This window comes from Leiobunum rupestre, chromosome 8, assembly GCF_980474605.1.
Source record: "Leiobunum rupestre chromosome 8, qqLeiRupe1.1.hap1, whole genome shotgun sequence".
In the NCBI taxonomy this organism is placed as follows: Eukaryota; Metazoa; Arthropoda; class Arachnida; order Opiliones; family Sclerosomatidae; genus Leiobunum; species Leiobunum rupestre.
Window position 1 is genome coordinate 18,986,697 of NC_143391.1, and position 12,439 is coordinate 18,999,135.

The following is a 12,439-nucleotide window of genomic DNA, read 5'->3' on the forward strand; positions in this document are numbered from 1 at the left end:
CTATTGGTAGATTTTCGGTGTATTTGGTGCTACACTTTTTACCCCTCCTCGGTAGTAGGGGCAATCCGTGTACATAGGGTATCATTTGTCCAACTGCTCATTTCTCCAACTACCAAATGCCCATATCGCCATATGCTCATTTGTCCAACTAACCATTTGTCCAACTGCTCATTTCTCCAACTGTTCATTACACCAACTCCTCGTGTCTTGAGGAGTTTGTGTAACGAGCAGTTGGAGAAATGAGCAGCTCCTAACACCAACTTCTCATTTCTCCAACTCTAACTTTTTATAGAAATTTTGGGGTATAAAATACCAGAAATACAACTAAAAATTCTACCAACTAAGGGTTTGTTCAAATAGTTCAATATGTAAAAATTCATTCCAAAACAAATTGATATGACTGTGGAATATGAAAATGAGTTGCATAGTTTTAGTTTACACTAAGGTTTACAGTTGAAATTAAATTAACTTTTTAAATATCAGGCTAGTGGATAATTATGAAGAATTACTAGTATACATGAAATAAAATAAATGTTAACCTTTTAAATATCAGGCTAGTGGATAATTATGAAAAATTACTAGTATACATGAAAAAAGTAAATGTTGTTATAATAATAATAATAATCAGATAGGCTATTACCCAAGGCACCACCTTAGGCCCAATCATCTAGCGACTTATAATGCCGTTAAACAGGTGGCCGGGTTACAATGCGTAGGTGGGTGGTGGCAAGCCCTTCATGCCACGCGAGCCAACAGCTCCCTACACTAACTATTACCGTTAACCTCAACAGGTTTTATATGGAAAGATGAAACCGAAGACCTCGGGGGAAAACCCCTTTAGCCAGTGGGGAGAGAACTTGCAAACTCAACGCAAAAGGAGTATTTCCGAGTTTTCACCCAGTGCCACAAGTTGGGATCAAACCCGGCTCCTCTTGCTGCAAGGCGCAAGCGCTAACCACTCCGCCACTCACCTCCATTCCGTTTTTCTATGAAAAAACGTAAATTATGAAGATTAGCTTCTACTATTTGGGTCTATAATGGCATCCATTTAAGGGCAGAAAGTCTATCAGCACTACTAAGACACTGAAGAGCGAAATGAATTTTAGAGGCAAACACTGCTTTGTGGAACCACTATCTTATCTTCCTGGAAAACATAACCACCTGAGTACCAACAAAACTTTAATAGGTCCGTTTCTACCCTGGCGCCATTGCTATCTAAAAAACGAACTACAACTCGATTTTTTTTAAAAGGTTGGTGATATAGTTCCTTTAAGAGATTAGATCAGGTTCTGATATGATAAAGATAGATCAATAGCCATCACTCCCTTCACGATCAGTTTCTCTGAGTAAATATAAATAAATCTATGTTTACAATGATTCATCTGTATTTGGTATCGGGTGTATATTAGGTGCTTCATATCATTTAGAGTATAGATTTATTACCAAAACATAGTAATACCGTTTTCAGACGATAACATACTAAGCCAATTTCGGTATACTTTAATTCGATAAATGATACATTGACGAATATTGTTTTGCGGTTCAAAACGTTCAGCAATTTTACAATGAAATATTTGGAAATCCAAGAATAAGTAGCTGGTTTTGAATAAAACATTTATTTATAACTACTACTACTACTACTACTACAATATAAAAAAATCAACCTGATAAAACGTATAAAGAAAAAAAAATACGAAAACTAAGTCAAACTACAGCGGCGCTTCGAATAGAAGTTTGGCCGTGGTATCTCAAAGGAGTCAAAGTTCCTAAGAAATAAACGACTTCGAGAATGGCCGGCGCCGATGGGGACAAAGGAGAAGTTTACCGCAAATTTGGTTTTTACGGGGAAGCGTCCATCGTCGTTTCTCAGTGCCTTAGATTCATCAACAGACCATATAGCTTGACAAGTAAGTTTCAGTTAAAAGCGAAATCAAGCCGTCAAAGAAGATTATGCCGCGGGCGGGGAAGTCGGGTCAGCATTTTCCCGCGTCAGAATTAAAATATTCAAATATGAGAAACAAAATGTGGATAAATATCGGGCCCCCACCAGAAACAATAAACAAAGTACCCTTCCTAACTCATTCGAAGTTGCTTACAACATGGCGAACAAAATCATGTTAAACGAGGCAAATATACACAATTTTAAATTTAAATATAACGAACATACATGAACCAAAAATGGCTTTAATTTCAAAACTGTGCCAGCTTTCGGAGGCAAGCTCCCTTTTGAAATATACGAACTCGAAACAAATACTTAAGGGGAGTGTACCCGAGGTGTTAATCACCGATTTTTATGAAACTCGGGGGTATGTAGACCTTGGGGTAACATGGATTTTCACCAAGGGAAAAGTTACGCTGGGCTTCCGTTTTGCTATGGCAAACGAAAATATTTTTGACAACTTAAAATGAAAAAATCTACATTGAAAATCCCATTTCTCGAAAAATCAAAAAAAAATTCAAATACCAACTAAAATGCTAAATTTGAACTATTTTGGGTGAAATTCATCCAAATTTGGGTAAAATTGACAATTAATTTGATAAATAAAGGAATATTTGAAAAATTTTACCTAAATAGGATATTGTCAAATAATTTCTTTTGAAATCGTCAAAAATTGGATAAATTGACCACAATTGGGTGAAAAGACCAAAATTGGGCAAAATGATAAAATTTGGGTAAAATAATCGAAATTCGTCCAAATGACAAAAATTGGGTAAAATAGTGTTAAAACAACTAATATCGGCGACAATTGGGTAAAACAGCCAAAAACGTGGCTAAAAATTATAAAAATTGAATAAAATGAAAGAAATTTAGTTAAACAACCGGAATTTTGGTTAAATAAATGAAATAGACTAGAATCGTGTTGAATTAATTGTATTGACTAAAATGAACGGAATTGGATAAAAAGAGCAGTATTTACTTAAAATAAATAAGTTTCGACTACAATCGTCTTAAATCAATTGAAATTGCCTAAAATAAATCTGTCAAACTACCAAAAGTGATGAAGGACCAAAATAGATAAACTTAAGAAAACCTACAAAATAAGGTAAAGTAAAAAGTAAAAAGTTATCGATTTCGTTGTAATTATCGGCGTCAATTTTCGAACCGATGATTAAAGGGCCCCAGCGGCTTTTGAAATTCGTCAGTTTCCCGCGCGAATTACGGACATAGGGAAAGCTTCGACACGTCGTCTGCTACCTGATTTTCTGGGTGAATTTTTCAAACACCGATGGGGCCCTTTAAATAATCCTGGTTCTCTTCTGGACTTTCTGACCAAAACCACTAATTTTCTCTGAAAGAGGCATGCTTCACGTTTCCCGTTACTGATTCACTTTCATGTAGTCGTCCTATTTGTTCTAAAATTCGCTTTGTTACTGCCGACAAAAGTTTTATTTTCCATGTTATTACTACGATTATCACATTCATTTTCAATGATTAAACGTCCTGTGTTATTGAACCTGAATTCAAACCTTTTCAGTAATATAACACGTTAGTTTATTATTAAAATTACTTATAACTTCATCTTCACATTCTGGACATTTTTCGTGAAAATTTAAAAATATAGAAACCAAAATTTTAATTGAATATGTATACGTCTGTTTCTAATTTAGTAAAACTCTGCAACTATATGTTACTTAATTTATTTTGAATATACTTGATATTTAAATCTGTAAATATTTAGTTTAAATTATTCTATCTACCATATTTAATATAGTCGTTATGACTATACTAAATATTTTATTTTTATATCTTGGTTTTTTCAATTTGAGTTGTTTATGAAAAAGGTTTTTTTTAAGTATATTTTAAAAATTATACTTTACGAATAGCATTAAATATAATGCTCTGATTTATATTATTTTTTAGTCATTAATAAAATAAACTCGGTGATATTTAAATAATATTTATTTAAATAACAAATACTAAATGCTACTTTTATTCAACGAAATGCGTGGTTGTATATATATATATATATATAATTTTCCGATAAATAAATTTGGTGAAAATTAAGAACATATATAAAAATATATGTTCTTAATTTTCACCAAATTTATTTATCGGAAAATTCGTAAATAATGAATAATCAATTCCGAGTACTAATTTTAATATTCCTTTGGTCGCTTTATCCAATTTAATTCGTTTTCACCAATATCGTAAGCTAATAATTTTAATAAGATATACTCTCCCACAGAACTAATGTATTCAGCGATTTCTTCCACGACAAATTCACCTTCGGTATAGAGTAATTCCAGTGTGACGTAGGCCTACGTCACCCATGCTATAAACAGAATCCCAATCTTGAAATGACAATATGTTTAAAGAATATAATTGAATAAATATTCATTTGAGATTTTAATTAACAACGATTTTAAATACTTCATTTCACGAATTCACATACGGCGCCTTTATTTTACCCCTCTTACCATATCGTTGAACTTGGTACCATAGTGGATAACTTCCAGAACGAGCTTGATATTGAGATAATTTTAATTCCGACTTATTGCGTCCACCAGTTGTAAAAGGAAGACATATTAAAGAAGCGACCTCTGGTCTCCTTCAACTGATAAAAACTCCGACTCAAGTAACTCTCAAAACTGTAACTCTAATAGATCACATTTACGTCAGTCACCCAAATAAGATCTGTTATAGTTCAGTCATTCAAGTTGGTTTGTCAGACCACGATCTAATTTTATGCGTTCGAAAAACACAAAAATTAAAGAAAATCACGAAATTTATGAACACTCGTACGATTCGCAACTTTGATGCCGACTCTTTTACTGCCGCTCTTTTACAGACTTTTACTGTTATTCCAAATTGTTCGGTCGATGAATTATGTATCTTTATTAGAAACACTTTAATCACTTCTCTTGACAACTTTGCACCAATTGTTTCGCGTCGCTGCACACTGAATAACCCGCCGTGGCTTACTTCAATCATCCGCCGATTATGTCATCATCGAGATCATCATAGATCGCGTCGTACTGGTGTGAATGCAGAGTTTCACGTTATTCAGTATCGTCATTATCGAAATCTAGTAAACAATCATCTCAGATGTTCGAAAACCTCTTATATTAGGTGGGAAGTTGCACACTGTGATGGTAACTCGCGCCTCTTGTGGAAAACGTTTAAACGCCATCTCTCAACACCTCGACTACCAATTACCCAGATTTCTGTTGGAAACGATACTTTCGAAAACTCTTATGATATTGCTTGTGCTCTGAATACTCATTTTGTTGGTATTAGACCCTGGCCCAGCGTACTTCCTTTGGAAGATTTTAAGACTGACTTTACGTTTGAGCTACAATCAGTTACCGTTAAAGACGTTTTCGATCTAATAAAGAAAATTTCTCCTTATAAGGCGACTGGATCTGATGGAATTCCATCTAAAATTCTAAAGGGAACAGCTACTATCTTAGCGAGACCAATTACCCAGTTAATCAATATGAGTTTCTCAACTGGACACTTCCCGGAAGATTGGAAAGTTGCTCGAATCTGCCCTCTGTATAAGGGTAAAGGTGATAAGTCCGACCCTATATGTATCGCCAAATCGCGGTTCTTCAGGGGATTTCCAACGTAACTGAACGTTTAGTACAGAGACAAGCTATTCAATACTTAACCGATAATGACTTGCTTTATGAACTTCAATCGGGATTTCGGCCAAGACACTCAATTATAACGTGTATTTTTAATATTGTTGAAGAAATGCTCAGTGCTCTAGCAAATGGACTTTATGTTGGTGTAATATTTTTAGATGTGGCTAAAGCTTTTGACTCGGTGGACCACAAAATCCTACTGCATAACTTAAAGAAAATAGGTTTCTCCTCACGAGCGTTATTGTGGTTTGAGTTCTATTTAACTGAACGAAGCCAATTTGTAACGGTCAATGGTGAGTCTTCTGAAGTAGCTGATTCAACAGTTGTCGTACCCCAGGGTAGCGTTCTTGGACCATTTTTTATTCTCTCTACATGTTAATTATATTGCTCTAAAGCACAGTATTGCCCACCTTTTTGCCGATGACGACGCCACGTTACCGATCGCTAATTCTCCCGCTGAGTTAATCTAAAAAATGGATATGGATTTTCTGAATATGGAACGTGCATATGACGATTTGCACTTGTCTCTTCAGAAATCAAAATCAGTCTTTATGATGTTTGGCTCTTCCCATAGAGTTTCTCAATTTCTAAACATTCAAGCGCTACCTATAAGTGGTGTCACTCGTGTCCAGAATGTGAAATACTTAGGAATCTACCTTGATGAAGAACTTACTTTAGCAACTCACACCAATTACGTCTCGAAGAAAATTAATCAGCGTTTGTGGTGTTTAAGAACTCTGAAACCCACCTTGGACGTGAGATTATTGAATACCTTATACAAGTCTTTAGTGCAACCACGTTTTGACAACGGTGATATTTTTTATAATACCGCTTCGCATTACCACCTTCGCCCTCTTCAAGTACTACAAAATCGGGCTGCTAATATAGTTATTGGTGCAAAGAAAAGATCGTCGGCTTCTCTCGCTCGCTCTTCCGTGAAAAACAAAGTTAAAACAAAGATATCTCTTTCACCTTCTGATATTTATGTTCAAAGTTCATATTGGTCAAGTTCCGCCATATGTCTGTCGTCAACCATTTCAAGCGAATTTCCAGTGTGCATCTAGTTATTCATTGTCTCCTGCTTAAAAATAATACTAAAAGTCACCAACCGTTGGTGTCTAAAGACTACGGGCTGCGGAAAGGTCAAGCACTTAGTACTATAATGCTAAGAGAACTGCTAGGTGTCAATTCCGTATTTTATGTTAGGCTTAGACGCCCCGAAATTTATCTAGACCTTTATATACATGTCTTATATCTATGGGCCAGACTAACTAATGTAGTTCGGTATTCATGGTTGAAATGAATACATTCATGCTAATATGGCAGCGAATACGAAAAGTCCCAAAGTGAAAGCTGCATTGCCACGCAGAACGGCTATAGCGTTTCTTTAAAGTAAAAAATTAACGGAACGTGGCTCACCAATAGCTTCATGGAGGCTACGACCGATCGCATGAGCCAGAGCCAAACCGTCAACACAGATTAAAGAACCATCAGTTTTGATTCTCAAGACCGGAGCAGCGGCGGCGGAAGGAAAATATTTGTTGGGGTACAAAAGCAAAAATCTGTCGCAGCCCACAGCACTCCGTTAAAATGTTTTTTTTTTGTTAAGCCAAAAACGCTGATCATTTCAGTTTTTTGTTTGCTTATCTAAATTTGCATGGCATAGTTGCTATTGATTATCACGACAAAAGACTTTTCAATAAAACATCTTCAAGGAAATCGCCAAGAAGTAATATTTCCGAGAGCCAGGACCTGCAAATTACGGTTTATATAGTGCTTGTTGAAATAATGGAAACTTTTCACCTGTACGGTATATGCAACAACTGTTTCTTTTTAACTAGGTACCTTTTTTGACATGTTTAGGGCTGAAGATAAATTATTGAAGCGCCTATTACTCATGACTGGGTCTCACTTACTAGTCCCTCCACGAAGGCTACGAGTTTTATCCACATGGTCCTCCCCTCAAATTTCACACAAGTTGTTATAGAACTGACGCGAGAGTCTGATTCCGTTAGCAAAATTCTGTATTCTACCAGCTTGTTGCTAAGAAAGGTAAGATTTCTAGCGTTACGGACCTTCACTCGTCAGGTCAAAACTTTCTGGCGTACATTCCCACGATACACCTCTGATACCGTTCCAGTCCTCCCGTATCGTGCCCAGCGATGACCCCTATCGCATTCTCTGCACAGGGAATCCACAAGCTCGTGATGAAGCCTGAAGGTCAAGCCGTACAAAGCCCCTGGTCCTGATGGCATGGAATCTATTGTTCTCCGTCAATGCGCAGACCTGTTTCAGCTATCTTACGACTCGAGTGAAATTCCAGCGGACTATAGCACAGAAAATGTTACTAATGTCCCTTAAGGTGGCGACGCTCACGACCCTGCTGAGTACAACAGACCAATTGCATTATTGTCTCAAGTTCTCAAACTGGATGAACATATAGGTACTTGCAGTATAACCGTTACTAGCACGGGTTTCGCAGTGGCTTTAGTCCCGAGACTCAATTCCTTTGTTGTTTTGAGGACTGGACGACGAGCCTTGAGAGTGCGGGAGTGGTTGATATTGTGTTTCTGGATTTTCGTTAGGCTTTTGACTCCGTGCCTCAAGGTAAATACCGTTATCCATAAACAGTGTCTGATTCGAGTCGGGCCGATTTTTGCCAACTTGAAAATCTCTTGTTGAACCACCACTTTTGCAAATTTTTGCATAATGCTCATACCATAAGACTATCAAGGCGTCCCTAAGTTTGCAACGAATGGGATTTTAACAAGGATAATGACTGCTCCCAGTGCTTCATAGATGGCAAGAGGTAGTATAGGTGGTAGGGTTGAGAGGGTTTGTTCTTTTTCTCCGCCAAGTACCGTAGATACTATTTTTGAATTATCCCGCGCCGGTCTAGTGCTGAATACAGGGACCATTATTCTGAATTCAAAGTTAGGGGGGCCTTGATAGTCTTATGATCATACCTTAAAGGTAGTATGAACTTTCATGTTTATCGTGGATCAACGAATTTCGAATTTCTGCCTTCAGGTTTAACATAAGCTAGGGATGATTGGCGATAGTTACGTTAAAAATAAGTTGTAGCGCGTGTTAGGGGACGAGTTTTTGATTTAGTTCATACTCCCTTTAAACATCTATAACATCGACTAGGACCAACCACGAAAAGTATGAATTTTTCATGGGTTTTAGATGTTAAAATTTATTAATTGCACACCCCAAAAATTATTCCATCATCCTTTATGACATTATAGGGAAACTATGATTTTCTTACCGAAGATTAATGCTGGAGAATTTGCAGTAGTAACTTCTCTAATAATCGAATTGCTTTTAGTAATTCTTTGTTTTGGCAGACGCAAAGGTGATCAAGAAATTACTACTTTTTGACCCTAATGGTGCATATCAGCAATATATGTGGAGTTCCTTGGTTGATACCTCCATGAATTTCTTTGATCTTGTTTGATGCCCTTGTATTTATTTTTTTAAATTTTTCACAAAATATAACTTACTAAGTTTTCTTTAAAATGAAAAATTAATTTGAAACCAAAATAGAACAGTTGCATTTAAAAATTGAATTCTTTAACATATTAGATTCAAATAAAATTCTGTAAAGGCATTAGAAAGTTTTATTTCGGAAAAACTGAAACAAAAATGCCTCTTTGCTCACCTTAAAAATTTACAAACAATCTCATTTTTAGCTGCATTATGGATAATTTCTTTAAAATTTTAAAATATTACTATTTTACAAAATAGTATACAATGTTGAATCTATTTTTATGAGCGTTTTTAGAATAAGCTTGGAATATGTACTTTTTGTTGTGTTAATACGAAAAAATCAAGACATACATGTATATCATTGAATTTAGATATTGGATAAGTTGAGAGCACAAAGTAACGGGCTAAGAGTGTTAAAATGTTGAAAATAATTAATAACTGCCATTCTTTAGTTTATAAAACCAAATATCAGATCATAATACAGCTATTTATGGAGACAAAATCAGATAAACTAAAATACAAATTCTCAAGTTATAAAAATATCATATATTTCTTTAACATTTAATTATTCTTGTCACCCACTGAAATATTTCATTATCATGTTACTCAAAATTGAGCAAGATACATACATTTACAAAGAACTGAACCTTCAAACAATTTTTTCTATAAAACACTCTTTCTTAGCTTATGGTTCATTTTTTTACACTTTTTTACACAATATATTTATTATTTCACAAATTCACCAAAAAATGTTATCTGAAACTCAAGAATGGTTTGGTCAAACGTGAATGATGTACCAAAAAAGTAAATATCCTTTTAAGAATCTCAACTTCTCAGTATTTGTTTATTCCAAATATTCGGACCATGTGAAATTGGGGTAATTTTGGCAACAGTACTAAGACAAGTGAGGAAACATTAGCTAGAAAATGAAAATGGTCATATTTGGTGTAGAAACTGGCGAGAAAAAACCTGGAAAGACAACATTTTGAGTTGATTTTATGGCAATGGCATATTGAAAATGGTTAGGCCTTACAAAATAATTGGCACGACAGTCAGAAATTTCCGAGTGGCAGTAAATTGCTCGCCATTGTCTATTTGTTCCCAATGGGTTAGTAGGCGAACTTTTCCTTGGTCACCGGGTTCCCACGGGGTTCCTTTGAGGGTGTGCAAGAAAATAAACATGGCCTAAAAAGACAATCAAAACACACTTTCAGAATACTTGGCTGTAAGTGGGGCACAATGAACAATTAGTTATACCAAATTGTGGAAGACATTGGTTAAAGTCCAAACCCAAGCTACTGTCAAAAATGGAAAACTAAGAAGGACTAAGTGAAATGTCAAGACGCCAATACCATAGGTTAGCCACATTCCACGGCTATTTAACCATGAGCTATTTGGGTTCACCTCTCCTGGTGTACCCCCAAGCATCATTTAACTATAAATAAAGAATTGGTCAGATGCTGGATTTGGCTGACTTCACGCCGCCAAAACATTTTACTTTTAACCTTGGTTTTTTTTGTAGAAAATATTCTTGCGTATGATTTCAAGAGATCCAAAACCGTACGTCACGAGAAAACCCAACTCTTCACCACTTTGTAATCGCGATCTCTCTGGATTCTCGAGCGATTGTGACGATGTAGGGCTTTAGAAAATGAACGAACATATGAAGAGTTAGAAAATATTGTTATTTGTTGCTATAAAAACAAAATACATTATATTTTGAATTCTTATTGGATATCTCACCGCATTCATTTCTATATGTTGTCAGCTCTCCCCGCAGCTGCAGTGAATAAATTTTTCATTGTCAATCTTTGGCCAATGGCCACGTGATCGGATTCGACCAATCGCGAAAATTAAAATTATACGTCCATCGTGTTTTGGAGATATGACTAAGATATATTATGTAGAGCGACGACAGGAAAAAAATCTTCGAAAACACACGGCGACATTTTTAAAGACTACTTTAATCCCCTAGATATGGTTACGCTGTCGATAACCTACATTTATTTTGACATACAAAACACAAGCTAACTTGAAAGTTGTGAGCTCCAGATGTCAGCACCTTCCCGAAGAAGACACGATTTGGGGCCTTAAAAAAGCGCGTCCACTTTAAACCTGTAACAGTGGTTGAAGATGTTCTTTAGTTTGTGACAATTTCATTAATTTACAAAAGCAGAACTATATCATTTCCTGCTAATAATAATTAAAAATTTTATTTTTAACAGTTAATCATATATTATTACTTGTTTTATTTAATCGGGAAATAGAGGCTTCAATAAAACTGCCAAGAAGTAATATTTCCGAGAGCCAGGACACGCAAGTCACTGTTTATATAGTGTTTGTTAAAATAGTGGAAACTTTTCATCTATACATTATGTAACAAGTGTTCCCTTTTAACCTGGTAGCTTTTTTGGTATAATAAGGCTTAGCAAAAACACGAAAAGGTGAAAAGTTTCATTTATTTCAAGAAGCACTATATAAACAGTCCTTGCAGGTCCTGGCTCTCGGAAATTTTACTTTTGGGCGATTTCCTAGAAGGATGTTTTATTTAAGCGCCTATTGGCGAGTTCCATCTTGGACCGATATTTTGACACGGTAGGCGTGGCCTAAATCGGAAGGCTTACTGAGGTACATCAGCCGCTTTGAAGCGCCTCAAGAATTCTGTTCAACTATTACTACGATAATCTTAGTCGGGGCCATAGATATAAGAAATGTATATAAAGGTCTAGATAAATTTCGGGGCGTCTAAGCCTAACATAAAATACGGAATTGACAACTAGCAGACACCGAGGAAGGCACGTGACCAAGAGCGTGAGCTCTCTTAGCATTTTAGTACTAAGTGCTTGACCTTAGTATAATTTTTAAGCAGGAGACAATGGCTCTCGCGACGATAGCACGAGCTTTCTTACCGATAGATAGCGCCTTATAAGGATAGCCTGCAGAAATTACGTGTTTCTGCTAGCTGTCAACTCCGTATTCACTCCCTTTGAAATATTTTATCTAGACCTTTATATACGTTTCCTATATCTATGGTCGGGGCTTAGGCGGCAGTACGTGCGATAACGTTAGATTAGGCTTAGTTCATTAAATTATATAAGTTTAGAAATGAAATGGTATAAAGTGATTTTGATTAAAAAACTTCAGTCATATTCGGCTTACTTACAAACTTTTAAAGAATCAATTACAAAAACCAAAGGTCTAAAACTTACTAAGCCTAATCATTTATTCGTCAACAACGGCGCATTTTGTCAAAACAGTCAAAATTGACGTGAACGCTACAGCTTCTCTACGAAACTACGTCGGAAATCAACTTCAGCGACTCCAAGTTGGTCCACATTGAACTAAAATTAACCATGAT

At 35.8% G+C, this 12,439-nt stretch overlaps 2 protein-coding genes across 4 annotated transcripts; one reads left to right on the forward strand and one right to left on the reverse strand.

The window, feature by feature from the left end:
- The first annotated feature begins 1,789 nt into the window (after window positions 1-1,789).
- On the forward strand, window positions 1,790-6,059 carry LOC149932631 (uncharacterized). Its single transcript, XM_090157155.1, has 4 exons — window positions 1,790-1,907; window positions 4,510-5,505; window positions 5,697-5,917; window positions 5,985-6,059. The coding sequence occupies exons 1-4, from the start codon at window positions 1,790-1,792 to the stop codon at window positions 6,057-6,059; spliced, it is 1,410 nt and encodes a 469-aa protein (XP_090013281.1).
- Window positions 6,060-9,234: 3,175 nt separating this feature from the next.
- Window positions 9,235-10,963, reverse strand: ORMDL (sphingolipid biosynthesis regulator orosomucoid 1-like). Of its 3 annotated transcripts, none has more exons than XM_090155307.1 (5): window positions 10,825-10,963; window positions 10,587-10,723; window positions 10,339-10,516; window positions 10,115-10,266; window positions 9,235-10,050 (listed from the first exon to the last, which is right to left on the reverse strand). In XM_090155307.1, the coding sequence occupies exons 3-5, from the start codon at window positions 10,510-10,512 to the stop codon at window positions 9,915-9,917; spliced, it is 462 nt and encodes a 153-aa protein (XP_090011433.1). In that variant the 5' UTR covers window positions 10,513-10,516; window positions 10,587-10,723; window positions 10,825-10,963; the 3' UTR covers window positions 9,235-9,914. The 3 variants fall into 3 exon arrangements, with proteins under 3 accessions (XP_090011433.1, XP_090011431.1, XP_090011432.1); XM_090155305.1 differs by having other exon boundaries at window positions 10,580-10,723; XM_090155306.1 differs by lacking the exon at window positions 10,825-10,963 and having other exon boundaries at window positions 10,580-10,817.
- Window positions 10,964-12,439: the final 1,476 nt, after the last annotated feature.

Bases quoted from the DNA above. Each gene is read 5' to 3' on its own strand.
- ORMDL (XM_090155307.1), bottom strand. From the start codon at position 10,512: ATGATGCTTGGGGGTACACCAGGAGAGGTGAACCCAAATAGCTCATGG. The intron at 10,267-10,338 runs GTATAACTAATT...TTGTCTTTTTAG, and splicing joins CCAATGTCTTCCACAATTTG to GCCATGTTTATTTTCTTGCA. The intron at 10,051-10,114 runs GTAAGGCCTAAC...TTGTCTTTCCAG, and splicing joins ACTGTCGTGCCAATTATTTT to GTTTTTTCTCGCCAGTTTCT.
- LOC149932631 (XM_090157155.1), top strand. From the start codon at position 1,790: ATGGCCGGCGCCGATGGGGACAAAGGAGAAGTTTACCGCAAATTTGGT. The intron at 5,506-5,696 runs GTAAAGGTGATA...ATATTGTTGAAG, and splicing joins AATCTGCCCTCTGTATAAGG to AAATGCTCAGTGCTCTAGCA. The intron at 5,918-5,984 runs GTACCCCAGGGT...ATTGCTCTAAAG, and splicing joins TAGCTGATTCAACAGTTGTC to CACAGTATTGCCCACCTTTT.